We start from the raw sequence: 18,155 nt of genomic DNA on the forward strand, positions 1-18,155 counted from the left end.
AGAACTTGGACAGGTTCAGATCACCTGGGAGTGAATCCTGAGAGGGTGGGGATGGAGTTTCTTCTACTCTCTCTCCCTGTGTCCTCATGAGAGTCTCCCTTCCACCCCCTGCTGCCCAGAGAAGCAGCCATGTGTTGCTGGCCTGCAGATTGCATTTGCTTGCGGCAGCCATAAGAAGACACATGTGCACCCTGCTTGCCTCCCATTGCTTCAAGAAACAGACATAGATTCAGGCTCTCTGAGGCCAAAAGAGAATTTACTGGCAGTCTATCAGGGTCTCACAGGCTCAAAGGAGGATGCAAGGACTGACTTGGAAAGCAGACAGGAACTGGGGCAGCCGGAAAGGGCCACCAGCCATGAAGCAGCCATGTTTGCACAGAAAGACCTTGGCCTGATGACTGCTCTCTCCACCACACACCCAACCAATGAAGGGGTTAGAAAGAAATGTTAGTTTTACATCACTCGTTTAAGTCAGGCCTGATCGGCCAAGGTTGGGACTTGTGAATGTGTCCCAGCTTTCAGGTGTAAGAAGATTCAGGAACTTCAAAGGAGAGGTGGGTCCTGCATGGACATGACCATTGAGAATGCTGGACAATTTCTCAAAGAGTTGCATTGTGAATTCCAAACTAAGACACTGAGGATCGTCATTGAGTGGACCCAACAACCCCCTGAAGCTCACCCCTAAAGCCCTGCCAAAGTTAAGTTTCCACAAAACCTTCAGGAGAGCTTAACTGCCTATTGTGTAGTGGGGCATGAGCTGAGCCAGGCACTCATCCCTGCAAGAGGGTTCTGGAGCATCCTCTGCAGGACTGCACAGAAGAGGCTGGAGGCTTCCAGATCAGCCACACCCACCTGGAAAGAAAGGGAAGGAAGAGACTGCATTTGCTTTTGTGTTGGGGTTGCCGCAAGCTGTGGTTTGCAGTGTCTCAATATTGCAGCATTTCATTTTGAAAAAATAAGAACAAGCAAGGTTTTCAGATTACAAATTCTCTTTCAAACTTTCCCGAAAATGAAACTTAACAAAAGTCTTCGCAGCCCAACAACCAGTGAACCTCAACTTAGAGAAGTAGATTTTTGCTCCCCTCCCTTTAGTGAAAATTATTAGAAATTCCTGATGAGGAGAGTGGGTGTTTTTGGTTTTTGCATTGAAAAGGAGCAAGGGTTTAAAAAAAAAAAAAAAACAGTAGAGGAAACGGTATGGAGTAGAATGAGAATTAGAAGGTCTGAGGCCTAGTCCCAATTCTGCTACTGATTTCCTGTGAGACCTGACCTCACGCTGGGCTTTTGTTCTCATCTGCAGAAAAGTGGGTAATAAATCCTCTTCTGTCTACCTCAGAGTTGGGGATTGGAAAATGCTTTGTGGCAGGGACACTGCTATGTACATAAACGACCTCAGAGAGTATTAAAGAGGAGGGGCCAGGAATCATAATCACTCAGTTCAGGCTTGTCTGGACCCAGGGATTGTGAGTCACCTGAAACTGGATGTGAAACTATGTGTGTGAATGAATGTACAAAAGTATGTATGTACGTGTTGTATGCATACATGCATGTATACAAGCACATGCGTATGTTACATGCACGTGTGCAGATGTGCATATGTGTGTATATGTGTCCTGCTGTGTACCTATGTGTTTGTGTTTTCTGAGGAAAGGGTCCACAGCTTTTGCCAGGTTTCTAAAGAGATCCTGATCCTTCACCATACCAGGAACTCCTGTTTCAGTTGATGTTTTACTCAGATAGGAAACTGGCCCCCTGAGTCAGTGTGGGGAGTCTGGGACTTGTTCATGTCTAAAGCTGTGAATGATTATCTGAGTTAATTAAAAGCTTTGGCGAGGTGAGCCAGCATCCTAGTCCCCCAGGCCCAGGTGGCCTCTGATACACATACCTTAGGTCAGAGACTCACAGCAGTTCCCTCCCTGCCCGTGTCAAGTCCCAACCTGGAATGGGGCAGGAAGGGATCATCACTGATGGAAAAAGCCCAGGCCCCTCCCACACAGCCCAGTTAGTCCCGCAACCATAGCATACATGCCTGGGCCTTCTTTTTGATGCTAAAGTAAATTTTGGTCAGAGAGTCACCTACGGTGGTGACGAGGACTGCCAGCTTCTCATTGGAGGGCTGGGAGGAGATTCTGCAAGTCCTTAAGGATTGCCAAGACTCCTCTGTCACACTGAGCAGATATACAATCCATCTCCAAAAGCTAATGAAGGCGAGGAGGCCAGCAGAGGCCAGAGGCGGCTTGCTGGGAGGGCTAGCACTTAGGCTGAGTGCCTAGGGGCTCTGCTGTGTGCACGTCACCAGCTCAGCCTTCAATATTTGCCCTCTGGTAGGTGCCTCCCCCAGATTCCCATTGTTCTCGATTCAATAGTTTGGGCAGGGATTCGTTTCTCATTCACTATACAAGCCGGTGCCTGCAGACCTCTCCACAAGTTTATTGTGAGACTGGAATTTATGACGGATTGGATTTCAGAGGAGGGATTGATTAAATACAGATGGTGCTCTTGGCAAGGGCCTGGGGCTCCCAGTAGACTCCCCCATTTAGAAATAGAATAAAGATTAGAAAGCTTGAACAGGGCAATCTGGGGCAAATCATGCTTTCAAGGGAAGGGAGGGATGACAGGGTGGAGGAAACTGCTATTCCCTCCAGTTCAAAGAAATCTTGAAGCTGGACAAAATTCCTTGCCAGGAGGAATGACAACCATGACTATAGAAGCCGCTCCCCACCACCTCACTCAGGCGCCTCTGGTTCATGACGCCCTCCTGGTCACCTGTCAGGTCTGAGATGGCGTGAAGTCTCAGTTCTGGCTCAACCCCTCCAGCACCTTTACTGTTTGATGACACTGTGCCCCAAGCCCTTTCAAGACTTCAAGACTTGTCTGTGCTGTCCCCACTGCCCAGAGAGCCCGTCCTTCCTTCCTTTAATTATTAAGAGTCTCAACTATCTTTCAAGGCCTAATTCAAAAACCAACTCCTCCATGAAGAGCACCCAGCCACTCGTGCTCAGTAGAAAGAGTCCTTCCTTTCCATGTGCAACCATGGAATTCTCTTTTCCCTCTGCTCCAGCTTCGTTTTCATTCTTTCTTTGTGTTTCCACAGTATGTGTGCACCTTAAGTCAATGTTAATGCAAATTTGTCCTATTACCTAGTCTAAGGTTGAGCTATCTTTTGTATGTGCTTTGGCAGTGTCTGCCTGCCCTTTGGGTGTAGGTACCAGGCCTCAGTGTCTTATGGGAAGATGCTGGCCAGTATATAGTGCATGCCATTGACGTGACGCTGAACCTTCATCTCAATGGTGGACATGTGACTCTAATCTGACCAGTCAGAGTAAAGGGATTAGATGGAAGGCCTGCTTATTACCTGAGCTGGGCCAATCAGAGCCAAGGAAGGAACTGGGACCCAAGGGTATTTGCTGGCCTTCTTGGGAAACAGGGTGTCTTTTGCTGTGGTTGCTAAATGGAAAAAATGTCAGGCTTGGGATGCTAGTGTCCACTCTGTCACCACGAGGGGAAGGCTGCCTGTGAATGATGCCTTTGGGAGTCAGGAGCAACTAGAGTGGAGAGTTGACACTGGGGTGACCTGGGCAAGGGCAGAAATTCATCTACAGAATAGTACTCAACAGGTGTGGCAAGCCCAGGTACAGCCTGGGTCAGGCAGACACCATCACTTCCAGTTCAGCACACACTGCCTGGCACAGCAGGCCAAGGCCATGGGTAAGACCACAGGGCAGTATGTGGCTGCAGTCTATTTGCACCTTCAGGGTAGAGCCCAGCCCCCAGCAGGAGACTGAAGGCTAGCCAACAGCCAGGACCCCAGGGAGGACCACTACACAATATTTGTAGTCAGACTCTGTGACAACCACTTTCTAGATGGAAAATCTCCACCTCACTTGACTTCACTATCATCTGAAAAATGGGTTAATAATCTCCATTTCAGTTTTAGTATAAGAACCAAATGGAGTAAATAAAGCACCTAGCACATAGCACCCAAGGAGTGGAGTGATTATCATTACTCTGTGGGCAGGGTCCAGCCCTAGCAAGAGTGTAGGGGATGACGGAACGTGCATTAGTACGGAGTGAATGGAAACTGAGAACTGAGGCAGCAGCTCTGCTCTAACCTGATGACTGTACTGGGCTGTGTCGGGGAGGAAGTACATCTTAGGCATCTTCTCAATCCCAGAACTAAACACGGGGCCTGGCATGGAGTAGGACCATAGTATTTGCTGACTTAAAAATGGAGATGACAGCCAGGTGCGGTGGCGCATACCTGTAATCCCCGCAATTTGGGAGACTGAAGCAGGAGGATTACAATATCCAGACCAGCTTCAGCAACTTAGTGAGACCCTGTCACAAAATAAAAAATAAAAAGGACTGGGATGTGGCTCACTGGTAGAGCACTCCTAGGTTAAATCCTCAGTTTGAAAAAAAAAATTGCATTTACATTTGACAGCTGCTATGATTTTCTAGGCCAAGGATCATCTACTGGGGAGAAAGACACCACTGTGACAGAACAAAATGACACTAGACTTGAAGTGGAAAGATGCAGATTGAGTTCTGGCTGTATCATTGTGCTTTTGTATGGCCCCAAACAAGTCCCTTAATTTCCATAAGCTTCAATTTCTTCATCTGTAAAATGGGGGGACAATACTGCATCTACCCCACAAGGACCTGACCCAGTTCTGGTGGCAGACTGGGGAGATAGCTCAGCTGGTAGAGTGCTTGCCTTGCAAGCACAAGGCCCTGAGTTCGATCCCCAGTACCGCAGAAAAAAAAAAAATTTCTGTTGGCACTAGAAGCCCTAGAGCAGGACGTGGATCTAGACAGCCCGCAGGACGTGGATCTAGACAGCCCGAGCAGACCTGCTGTACTGAGCCAGATGTGATGCTTGGAGCAGCCAAAGGCAAGACCAGGAAAAGTGCTGCCAAGTGTCCAGTTAGAAGGGCAAGGCAAGGAGAGACACAGGATCTTGAGTGGGAAAGAACACAGTGGGAGCAAGAGGTAAGGAAAGCATTTCAGGACTATGCTTCTTAGGGCTGGGTTCCCCAAGTTTCCCTTCTATGAAGCCCTCCGTGGGAAACCTAATAGTTGACATTTATTGAGCAATTGCTATCTGCCAGGGGCTACTCTAAGTGTTTTCATGGCTATATCCTTTAACGCTCGCATTGACTATGGTGGGTACTATTTTTATCCCCATTTCACAGATGAGGAAACTGAGGCATGGAAGTCACACAGCATCTTACCTTGTGCCTCAAAATCATAACCAGTTGAATTACTGCTGGTACATACAGCAGGGATGACTATTGTGACCTACAGAGAAGAGTGTATATTTTTAAAGGCATTTGTGAATTGTCAGGTACTGGATAAAGGTGAGGTGGTACTCATATAATTTCTCTCAGCCTCTAGGTAACTCTCCAAAAGTGGCATGTTAGACTGATGGTTAAAAAGCACCATCTCTCAGTGAGCTGGCTGTAGCTCCTGGGAGGCCTCTAGGGCCCTGAAGGATGGTGGCTGCACATGTTCCGGTGGCCAGCTCCATCTCCACAGTCCCCAGACTCCATTTCCCACGTGTTCTCTGCTGAGGCCTTCCTGAGTCAAATGCAGCTCAGGCTTGGGGAGCTCAGTGGGCAGGGGAGATGACAGAGCCCACGTGACCAAGGTTCTGGAAACCCCTGCCCTTGACCAGAGCATTTCAGAGCCAGAGGCTCCCTAGAATCCTTCCGTAGCCATATGAGCTACCAGGCATGGATAGACAGATCTGGGGGTCTGAACGCCCCACTCCAGCAGGTGGCAGGCATGAACAGTGGGTTTCTCAGTACAGGCCTGGTGACTGCAGTCCAGGAGGGAGAGGTCTTAAAGTTGACCTCGCTGAGACAGTGAAGGCAGACGAAAGATGCAGCTGTGCCAGGAGTGGGGGGTGGCATGGGGGGTGGGGGTGAGGATCCTTGGAAGCTGATTTGAACAGGAAGGAAATGCGACTAGGATGGTGAGGGAGGCAGACAGGAAGGAGGTACATAGGGGAATGCACTGAGATCCCAAGAGGGGAGCATAACAAGGGGCAAGGGGAGAGAGCTGCAGTGAAAGCAAAGGGCCAAGTGGCTGGGAGCTGAGGCTGTGATGAAGGAGAGGCTCTTGGAGACTACCATGTGGGAGGTGAGCAGGGTCTCCCCAGCCACCATCGGCTCCCAGGGGTGGCCTCCTAGTTGGGTTGGAGATGATTGAGAGCACTCCAGAAATCACTGGGAAAGACTGAAAGATTCTTCATAAAGGATTTTAAGATATTGGAATGGGTGAAGGGAGGGATAACAATGGTAAGTACCAGGGGGTCATGGGAAGTGAATGTACTACCAGAAGGAAAAGGCTGGCATAGCAATAGGACTTCCCAAAAAGTGTGATGAGGTTGCAAGAGGCATCAAGAAGGGACCGGTGAAGCAAGGAGCTACCAATACCTTACCCCAGGGTCCACAGAGAGGGAAGAGAGCAGCCTCATGGTAGACCCCATGAAAGCCAGGGCTCGGGGCTCAGAGGAGGGTAGGAGGTGGAGGTCTCTCGGTGCAGGGCTTCAGGACATGGTGATGCCCATCTGGATACACCTGCTGGAGTGCTGGGGAGAGGTAGGCTCAGGGATGGGACCCAAGGCCACAAGAGCAAGTCCAGTTGGATGGATACTCAACCAGAAAAAAAAAAAAAAAAAAGTGAAATGCAATGGGTTTGGTTCAAGAAAAGTCTATGAGGCACAGGAACAAGGACAGCTACAGGGATTATAGGAAGGGCAGCAGAGAAAAGGGCATCCAGGAGGGTAGGCACAGGCTCAGGGAGATGTGGCAGCAGGCTCCACTCAGGCTGGAGCCACAATTGAGACTGTGGGTAGAGCAGCAAGCATAGAGCAGAGCCCAGTGTTACAGGGACAGGGATCCTGGTTCTAGAGCTGACCTGGGAGGGGAGGGAAGGAGCTGCTCATAGAAGCCAGTCAGCAGTCTGCCTTCAGAGCTGTGAGCTCTAGGCCAGGGTTGCTGATATTGATGGATCATCCATGTAGTTCACTTGAGTCCCATTTTGGCTTTCTTTCCTGGGCCTGAGAGGAAGCATGCAGGATGTCTGGCCGTTCTTCCAATCTAGGCCCTCGCTGTTGGTTCAGCCAGCCTATACACAGGCCAGTGTGGAAACAGATCAGAGTGCTCAGCTCTTGACTAATAGAGCTGAAAGGGAGGTAGCAAATATTGAGAAGGACATACAGCAGGCCACTGCCTTTCTGCTGCTCTCTCAGGAGCTGGCTCAGAAAGGGGTCCTTCCAAAAGGCACTTCTGTGATGATCAGGAGCCCAAGGTGAGGCCAACACCCTGATGGACAGGTGTGGCAGGGAATTCTCATCAGCCAAGCTGCTAAGACAAAGCATGCTCCTCTCAGACACTAAGGTTTTGCTTGGCTCAGGCCCTTACTCTGGCCTTTCAGCCCATGGGTCACAGTGTGGCAGCCATGCCTCCTCGCCCACTCCCCATGTCTACCCACCCATCTCAGGGAGACAAGGACTGTGGCATGGGAGGGAGAGAGTGAGGAGGGAGTTGCAATTACAAAGGCGGCAGAACCTTGGGGATGGGACCCATATATTTACAGACAGCATTGTGTCAGGGTCACACAAGGTCAGCAAGTTTCTGTGCGCTATACTGAGCCTCTGTACAAACCTGATCCCTTCTTTCATTAATTCAAGAGAATCTGCTGAGCACCAACTACATGCTAGGTAGAGTCCCCCTGCCCTAAAGGAGCTAAACAGACTAGAAGCAAGTACGGAAATAGGTAAAGTTCAATGTGACCAGGGCTGGGAAACTGCTCAGGTCCTTTCTCCTGCCAAGCTGGACCCAAGCAACAGTGCTAAATGTTATGTACACATTTTAGTATCTCTAAACTGGGGACAGCCCATGCAACATTAAAGTACTAAATTCATGCATGACCCTTTCTGAAAATAGGACATAAACAGGTCATGAGAAAACTGAAGGGAATTAGAGAATGACCCATACATGCCCAGTGCTTGTCAACAAAGCAAATGTCGCTGGAGGGCTGGGATAGCCAGAAGGCTGTAAATAGGAAAATTTATAAAGATTCAACTTCCATTTTTGAATAAAGGTTTTTACTTCTTGTAGTTTGTTTTGTGTTTGGTGAATGGTTTGCCTGCAGATTCGCCATGGGCCAGGGTATGGAGTAGCCACCTGGACCCAGAGGCAGGTATGGGCCTAACACACGTGACTCAGAGGCAGGAGGTTATCTGGTGCAGGAAAGATCCTCAAACAAGGCAAGGAGGCTTTAGAGCTCAGGCTGAAGCAGGAAGTGTTCAGCAAAGGGACAGTTACAGAGGACAGTATCTGGGACATGCTTATTGGAGAGGACAGGTAGGAGCATGCACTCAAGTGAACATTTCAAATTGCTACAATTATCTTATGGGAATAAATGAATCTGTGACCCTACCATGGAAAACAGGCTTGTTTGAAAAATTATCCCCTCCTGTGCCTCAGTGCAATCATCTGTAAACTGGGAATAGTAATAAGCACTGAGAGCAAGGCTCTAGTATGTGCTCAACAGAGGTTAGTGTTTATTATCATTTATTTTTTTTCTGAGGGAGAGGAAGGGGTGGCAGATAATCCACTATTCTCATATCAGACACAAAAGTATTCTCAATGGTTTCTGTAAATCACATCGCACTTTGCCTGTGGAAAAAAAAAAGATGTAAATTATTTCAAATAGACATGTGCATACTTTAAAATATTGAGTTTATTTTTTAAAAAAATCAGCACAGTAAAAATTGCCACACAAATTACTTTGTACTACCAATAACAGGTCCTCCCATCCGTTCAAGTGCACACATTTAACTCTCCAGATTACAGACCTATAATTCCCTTGAAGCTCTTTACATTCTGAAGTTACATAAAATTGAGGAAAACATTAACATTAAATGAAAATCAATTTTGCACAAATAAGTGTGATTGAGCAGCTTAAATTATCACCTGAAATACTTGCACTTCAGATCCCAGATGACAGCCCTGAGCATGTTGTAACAGGAGTCACATTACACCCTGGGGCGTAGCTCACCCCACTTGTTCTTCACATTTCTTTCACCAGGTCTCGGGCAAATAATTGAGGGAAGTTTTTTCCAGGCAGTGGCCTTATTTTTATGCACACGTCTTTCCTTTTTCTGAATTCAGTTTCTAAAATAACAGAGGCTTTTCCCTGGGTACCATGACCTACAAGACGCTGGACAACCAAGCTGTTGGGTTTCTTATAGGTCTTCCTTACTCTTGGGAAACCCAGAGGTCTTCACACTATCCAGCTCTGTCCCCTCCTCCCACATGGGGTTGCTCTGCAGTGTGGACACAGAAAGTTCTGACCTTCTCAGAAACAGTGGGTTCCATACCTTCACCGGTCACAGGAGAAGACCTGGTCCTTTCCTGATGTCTTCAAACTTCCTCTGAATTCAGAGAAAGCTTTTTATACCAGAATGTGTCAAAACACAGCAATAAAAAGACTTTGAGGGACTGAAAATGTGAAAAATGACCTAGGGATTGAATCTTAAAGACAGTTGTGTTTATTGCTGTGCACTGGTGGGGTCTCATTTTTAGCTGCACGAGTGCGGAGGTTTGGCAGCATGACCTAACTCTGTGCTCCACGTCAGTCTGTAACCCAGGAGGGACAGGTGTCTTGTCAGGGCACAGCCAAAGATGAAAAACATGGGCCAGGTGCTGGGACTCAACCCTAACGCTGATGACACCTGGGGGTTCAACAGCAGCTTGAATCCCTGCATGAAACATATTTATTTATCCATTACCTTTCAAAACATTGTGATCACCAAAATGAGCCAGACGAATGAACATAATACCCCAACAGGAAAATTATACATTCTGAAAATATTATATTGTCATAATCAATTCATGTTTCCTGAGCACTGATAAATTTAACACATTCCATCATAAACTTCCAGAACCATTGCTATGACAATGAGAGAACATGAAGTGAGGCTGAGCTCACTGGCATCTCCTTCCCTGTGGTGGGCAGCACCTTCTGTGCCTGGATGTACAGCTGAAGATAAAGGTTTTGTGTAGTCTAAAACACAAGCGTGGTGCCGTCTCTTCTCCAGTGTGACACAAGGGGCCTCGCCTTGAGAACCTTTATGTAGCAGCCTCTAGGAATTCTGAGGTGAACACAGCTTCTGCGTAGTCTTCACACACATCCTGAAGTTCTGCAGCCACGGCCCCCAGAGCTTCATCTACCAGCTCTTCTGAAAAGCTGGAAGATAAACGACACGCTTAAGGTATGGACAGCCAAACCTGGAGCCATTCTGGTGCTCAGCTGGGGAACTTAACAAGTCAATTCTAAAATTTAAATGGAAATTCAAAAGGCTAAGAGCCAAGATAGTTTTGAAGAAGAAAAACAAGATGAAAGGCCTCACTCTCCTAGATATTAAGACAATGGTGCATAGATCCCAAAGTGTACTAGAGGCCTGTAACAGAGTGGACCTCACCCTTCAATAGCTGAAACCAGAGGTGACTGGAAAATAACTAGTGCAAACCAGCCCCAGTTTAGATCCACCTGGGACTAACTGCCTGACAGAGGAGAGTGTGCCTTCTCTAATTGGGAGGGGGCAGGAGGCTCCAAACTGTGCTCCCTCTCTCTGCACACCCTCTTTTTATTCTGAACTGTTTCAACAGTGAACTGCAGACGTGATATCCCTGAAGTACTCAGTGTGTGTTTCCTAGAAACACGGACAATGCTCTTAGATAACCATGGTACAGTTCCAGAAATTGCAAAATTAACATTCATACAAAACGATCACCTAATCTTACCTACAAACCTTATTCAAAATTTGCCAAATGTCCAAACAATGCCCTTTAAAATACAGTGTTTTCTAGTCCAGCATTCAGTGCAGGATCATGGGCTGCATTTAGTTGTCAAGTGTCTTTAGTGTACTTTAGTCTGAAACAGTTCCTCAGTCTCTTTATGTTTTTGCAGAATGCCCCTGTATGTGGGCTTATGATCAGTGTCTAGCTACATATTTCTGGAACAGATGCCACAGAGGGAGATTGTATCCCCTCAGTGTTCCATAGTATCTACTTGTCCCATTACCATGAATGGTGATTCCGAACACCTGGTTATGGTAACTCTGCCAGGTTTCTCCCCTGTAAAGTTACTACCTACCCTTTGTAAATTAATAAGTATATTGTAGGGAAGTACTATGAGACTAAATATCCCTTTTCTCATCCAACTTTCCTAATTTCATCATTCTTTTTCCATTTAATAGTTGGCATTCCACTATAATGAAGAGCTTCCCTGTCTCCCTTATTTGTGTATTCATTTATTCATATCAGTTTGGCCTGATGAATTCCTACTTGTGGGAGTTCACTACATATTCATTTTTGGAATCCATTACTATTATCTAATTTGATGCTTACAAACGTCCCAAGTCTGAGGATGTAGCTAGTGGTAGAGTACTTACCTAGCATACACATAGCCCTGGGTTTGAGCCCCAGCACCACAAAAACAAAAGAAAACAACACAAAAACTTCCCAGATTTGACCCAGTCAAAACCCTTTCAAGTTGGCTGACTGTCCTCTTAACATGTCCCCATCATTCTTTGAGCACTTCCTTTCTGGCAGCATACTATGAGACTCTGGGATTACCTTACATTTCCAAGTCGCAGCCCTAGTTCTGAAATCAACCATTTCTCTCAGGAGCCATAGAGCACAGTACTGAGAAACCAAGTTCTAGGTACCAGGTGTGCTCATTGCTACCATGCTTCTGCTCCTAGGCCCTCTCAGCAGCAAACTAAGACACACATATCCCCTATTTTTCTTTCTTTTTTTGGTACTAGAGATAGAACCCAGGGGGCCCTTAACCACTCAGCCACATCCCCAGCCCTTTTTCTTATTTTTTATTTTCAAACAAGGTTTCCCTAAGTTGCTTTAGGGCCTTGCTTAGTTGCTGAGGCTGGCCTTGAACTTGCAATCCTCCTGCCTCATCCTCCCAAGTCACCGGTATCACAGGTGTGTGCCACTATGCCAAGCTATATCTATTTTTGTATCTATCAAAAACTTAAATTCATAAGAATACCTGTAATTCCATTTCAGAGGATTCATTTTAGGCTTCCCCCAGAAACCTTGCTCTCATTGTTCAAATTGTGCTTACTTATTTGATCAATCTTAAAACAGAGAAAGCAGTTTTAGAATTTTTTACTGCATAACACTGTGTAAAAGAAATCTACCTGATTAGGTTCAGTACATGCCATAATGTATACAGCCCACACAGTGTGCTCAAAAGTTACTTCAGTGAGTTCTTACCTGCCTTCACCCCTTTAGATTGACTATGTTAGCTACATGAAATACAGTTAGGCTCATGTTTCTATTTGCAGTTCAGGTTAGTGTCCCCCACCCTTGATTAGGGAGAATATACAGGTGGATGAACATGGTTCCATGAAGGTGTCACTCTGCTTCTCTTTTACCCATTCCCACCCTAGTGGTTTTATTTTTGCTTATTACCCCTGTGGTACTGGAGGTCAAACCCAGGGCCTCAGGCGGCCAGGCAAGTGCTGTAGACCACTGAGTCACACCCCCAGCCCCTTTTTCATTTCATTATATTCTGATATATTTGAGTTATACCACTAAAATATGAAGTATTTTCTATTCTCTCTTCTTCCTTGCCTTCTTTTGGGTTTTGCAATTTTTTTATTACATTTTTCCCTTTCTACAAAATTGGGTATCATACACACTTTCCAACACTTGTTTAGTGGTCATCCTAGATTATAAGCATCCTTGACTCATTTTCTAACATAGCTTAATATTCTTATGTTTTCCCCAGATAATGAAAGAACCTTAGAACACTAACTCCATTTATATCCCCTACCAGACTTATGTCTCAAATGCTATTGCTACTGTGTAGTTTAAATCACATGCTCATATATACCCAAAAGACATCAGTATTGCTGGTTTATGCAGCAAATATTCATTTACCTACATGTTTACCTTTTTATTTATGTCTTTCTATATTTTCCAACCTTCCATCTGTGACTGTTTTCTTCCTGCCTGAAGATGTCCTGTTAATATTTCCCACAGTGAAGGTCTACTAGCAATAAAAGTCTTGGTTTTGGTTTTGTTCATTTGGAACCTTCCTTTTTTTTTTTTTTGGTATTGGGGATTGAGCCCAGGGGTGCTTAACCAGTAAACCACATCCCCAAGACTTTTTTTATATTTTGAGACAGTGTTTCACTAAGTTGCTTAGGGCCTCACTAAGTTGCTGAGGCTGGCCTTGAACTTGCAATTCTCCTGCCTCAGCCTCCCAAGCCAATGGGATCACAGGTGTGCACCATCACACCCAGTTCACCTTCCTTCTTGATAAATACTTCATGGACTCTGGATTGGTGGTTCTTTTCTTTTCTTTAAAAGGTGCCAGGTGTTTTAGCTTCTACTGTTTTTTCTTTTCTCTTTTTTTCCTCCTACTTCTGATTTTAAGATTTTCTTTGTCTTTGATTTTCAACAATACCACATTTTTTCCAAGTATGAATTTCCTTTAATTCTTCTTTCTTGGGGTTTTTAGAGTTTCTTCAATCCATGTTTTGACATCTTTTGCTGTTTTAACAAGTGATAGTCATTATTTCTTTGGATGTTGTTTATTTTCTCGCTCTCCTTACCTTCTGACGCCAACAACCTATATATCAGACCTTATTTTATCCTCTATGTCCCTTCCTCCTCCTCCTCCTCCTCCTCCTTTTTTTGGGAGGTGTGGGGGATAGGAGGCACTAGGAACTAAATCCAGGGCTCTTTACCATTGAGCTACATTGCTAGTCCTTCAATTTTTTATTTTGGGACAGGGTCTCACTAAGTTGCTGAGGTTGGTCTCAAACTTGTGATCTTCCTGCATAAGACTTCCAAGTTGCTAGGATTACAGGCAATACCACATCCAGCTCCTTACCCTCTCCTCTTCTTTACTTTTCATCTTTTGTGTGTATCTCCATGCATCATTCTGATATTTTCTTCCATCCTATGTTCTAAGCCTCTAATTTTCTCTTTTGCTGTATCTAATTTGCTACTGAACACATTCAATAAATTTATCACTTCAGAAATAAAATTTTTCATTCTAGAATGTACATTTATATTTTCTTTAGTTCCCAATTCTCTGCCAAAATTCTAAGTTGCACCTTTTATTTCTGTGAACACACTAGACAGTTATTTTAATGTCTATGAAATAGCTCTAATATCTGGAACTACTGTGGGTCTGTTCTTGTTATTGTCTTTTCTCTTTATTGCCTTGTTATTTTTCACCATATGCCAGACACTGTATTTGAAAATTGTAGAAGTAAGTTGAGTCCTAAAATGATGTTATTTTCCTCCAAGGAAAATTTGTTTGCTTATGCCTACAGACTGGGGGATAGTAAAAATTTAGAGTCACTCCATTCGAACCTCAGGAACTGAGATATTCTGTTGCTGAGTGAAGTCCCTCAGCATGCCAATTTATATCTGAGTCACCCATACTTGCAGAATGCAACATTTCTGGGTCTCAGTCAAAAATAAGGAAAGTTTACCAGGGTAATTGCCTTACCTTGGCAACCCCTGGATTCTGACCTGGATCATCTATCAAAAGTGCTGCTTTTCTCCCTCCAGCATTAACTATCCAGTGTCACATGATAGGCTAACCTCTTTGGGTCTCTTCTGTTCTCCAGGATTCTGGCCTGGTTAACTTCTTGATGTCTCTAAGTGTGGATGTTCTATTTTTAATCCAGCTGTTCTATTAATAGTTATCCTCAGTGGGAGAGGTGGTCTAAATTACCAAGTGTATCACTACTAGAAGCAGAGGTAATCACCTTGTTTTTACACTTGCTTTGCTTTTATATTCCTATCACTAAGTCTTCATCAAACTATGAAAGAAACACAAAGGTACTCTCAATAATTCCAACATCTGTTCTTTTTTAATCTTTTTCACTCTGCATTTCCCTCGCTCCTGGGGTCCATTGCTCTCTGCTCCCATGTGGCCCAGGAGCTATTTGTGCTTGCTGAAAAATTCTTCTCCTAGAAATGGCTTTTGCATTTTTCTGGGAGTTCCATGGTGGAGTCTAAGCATCCTAAACCCCAACCTTCCTTTTTCTTAATGCACATCTTGTATTGGTGGCATGCATCCTCTAGTATGCAGTAGTGCAGAGAAACTAAATTTTTGGACATTTTGTATGCCTGACAATGTACTCTTTATTGATAATTTAGACTTCTGTGCTCAGAAATCTAGGTTATACTTTGGAAGTGTGTTCAAATATCTTCTAACTTCCAGTGTTGTTATGGAAAACAATATGTCATTCTCTTTTCTGATTATTTGAAGGTATCCAGTTTTAACTCTCTGGTATCTTTTGTAATCTTCTTAAGCTCGGATGCTCAAATTTCCTTTTCATAATGATGTGCCATGGTGTATTTTGTTCCTTCCTTCCATCCATCCATTCATTCATTCATTTCCTTTTTCCCTCACGGTGAACAATTGATGAACTCTTTCAATTTAAAGATTACATACAGTCTTTAGGGAAATTTTCTTGTAGTATTTTTTTTTTTTTTTTTTTTTGCGGTGCTGGGGATCGAACCCAGGGCCTTGTGCTTGCAAGGCAAGCACTCTACCGACTGAGCTATCTCCCCAGCCCCTCTTGTAGTATTTCTTTAGTAATTTCCCATTTCTCTTTTCCCACATTCTGAAACTCCTATTCAGATATTGGGTGATACTGGGTCTCATAGAACAACCCTCTAAATTTTTATTTGTTGTTATTATCTAGCTCCTTAATTTTTTATTTGGCTGCCTGACTTTTTTTTTTTTTTTTTTTTCTTTAAATTCTTCTAGTGAATTTATTTCAACTATCATGTTTTTCTTTCTTTTTGCACTAGTCACATTTTGGTGGGGAGACTGAAGATTGAACTCTGGGGCATTTTAGTCCTGAGCTATGACCTCAGTTTTTTTTGTTTTTTGTTTTTTTTTTAATTTTTTATTCTGAGACAGGGTCTTGCTAAATTGCTGAAGCTGACCTTAAACTTGTGATTCTCCTGCCTCAGTCTCCAAAGTCACTGGGATCACAGTTGTGTGCCACACTTGGCTATGTGTCTAAGACATTTATCATTCTCAGAAAGTTCATTTTTTATAGTATCCTGATCTTGTTTTGTGATAAAACAGCTACATTTAGTTCTCTGAGAATATTAATTCATTTGTTTTTTAATTTTTTATTCAGTTCATTGCATTCTCTCTGCTTCCTCAGAATTCTCTTTATCAGTTATCTTACATATTGCTTTCATCAAATGTCTGGTCATCTCTGTCTGCTCATTTTCAAGACTAAGAATTTCAACCAAACCTCCTATTTTCTGGTTCATCTAATCCATGCCTTCACAAGCATCTGGTGTTTCTAGTTCCTGAGTCTTACTACGGTTCTTTCGTACAGATAAACTTGGTTCTTAGTTTCACCTACTAGGTGCTTTCTTTCTCTGGTCTGCTAAATCATTTGTCATTTGTCTTAACTGCTTTATGGCTTCCAGATTCTTATTGATATTCTTGTTTGCTATCATTGATGGTTTTATGCTTTTTTACTTATTTTAGTGACAAACAGTAGGACAGACATACAGGGAATAGAGATAAATACATATATTCAATTTGTCCCTCTCAACTAGAAATCTCACTTTTTAAAACCCAAGAATCTTTATGAATTTGCTTTTATCAAAAGCACTACCATAACCATGTGCAATGACCTCTGCCTGTAATCCCGGTGGCTTGGGAGGCTGAGGCAGGTAGATCACAGGTTCAAAGCCAGTATCAGCAACTTAATGAGATCCTGTCTTAAAATAAAAAATAAAGAAGGGCTGGGGATGTGGCTTAGTGGTTGAGTGTCCCTGGGCTCAATCCCTAGTACCAAAACAACAACAACAACAACAAAAACCCAAAACAACACTAATACCTTTCCTTTTCCAACTCATCATTTACTTGCATCCAGTTTATATCATCTTCTCCCTCTAAGCATGGGAACAGTACCTTTCTTCAGGAATAAGGAATAATACACACATTAAAAGACCACAAAAAAAAAAAAAAAAAAAATCCTTTGCTAGCTTCCTCTTACCCTAGAGACTACAAGATGAAGTCAACTGCCTTTGGATGCTTTTTCAAGGTCTGATCAATGCAACTTTCATCTTTGGAACATTCAAGAAATTAAAACAGGATAGATTAAAAAAAAACAAAATAAAACAACAGAACTAGAATGTTCAGATACACTGTCACTTGGGGCGAAATGATGGCAGAAGAAAAAAGCATTTGTAAAAATCCAATCATAATTTTTAATAGTTCTGTCCTTTACACTTTAACTTATTATCCTTATAGACTGGGAGAACTTTTCCCTACATCTAAAAAAACAATTATGAACAAAATATATCATTTTATTAGGTGGTAAGAACAAACAAGGAATAGTATATCTTCCTGGGTTTGCTTTTGGATTTTCCAATATGGTGGTTAGTCTAAGGGATCCAGACAGGTTATAGAAAAATAAGTATGCTACAGGTCTACAAGAGAACACATGGAAGCAAGTCGAGTTTATTTCTCTTCTCCCAGAAAATCTTCAGAGCACTATCACAAGAGGTGTGCACAAGAGTTACACAGAACAAAGGATTTCATAAGCTTCAATGGCTACCATACAATAAAGACCAGTCTCAAGTCTTCAGGTTAACTCAAGGTTTGAATATGAGTGATTATCCCCCTGATCCTGCCCAAATCCCACTAAAATAAAAATAAATAAATATATACATCTGTGAAGAAAAAAAAAAAAAGAGAGACACAAAGTATGTGAGAAACGTCCGAAATTTTCAGAAGGCAACACATGAAAAATCATGACTAATTAAGCAGTACAGAGGAAACATGGAGGAAACTGAAACCTAAGAGCCTTTGAGGGAGATGCCAAGCAAAAGAAGCTGATTATCCCACAAAACATCAGAAAGGCTCAGGAAGTAAGAGTACCAGGAATCATGAAGGCATAGTATGATATGGGATTAGAGAATAAGAAAAAGGGTTGAAAATTTTGAGAACAAAAACCAAGTTTCTTGTTCTCATAGAACAAGAAAATCTGCATCTATCAGCAGGTAGCCTGATAGATCTCCACTCCTACTCTTGGCAGCAAACTGACAATCCAT

At 43.6% G+C, this 18,155-nt stretch overlaps 1 protein-coding gene across 7 annotated transcripts in view; it reads right to left on the reverse strand.

Moving 5' to 3' along the window:
• Nucleotides 1–8,742: 8,742 nt before the first annotated feature.
• Nucleotides 8,743–18,155, reverse strand: part of Kiaa0753 (KIAA0753 ortholog) — an 86,149-nt gene continuing 76,736 nt past the window's right edge. For all 7 annotated transcript variants that reach the window (XM_047543026.1, XM_047543024.1, XM_047543027.1 and 4 more), the window contains one exon: nt 8,743–10,263. In XM_047543026.1, the coding sequence (XP_047398982.1) occupies nt 10,146–10,263 (118 nt within the window). In that variant the 3' untranslated portion in view covers nt 8,743–10,145. The remainder of the gene's footprint in view (nt 10,264–18,155) is intronic.

Source organism: Sciurus carolinensis, chromosome 3 (genome assembly GCF_902686445.1).
Source record: "Sciurus carolinensis chromosome 3, mSciCar1.2, whole genome shotgun sequence".
NCBI lineage: Eukaryota > Metazoa > Chordata > Mammalia > Rodentia > Sciuridae > Sciurus > Sciurus carolinensis.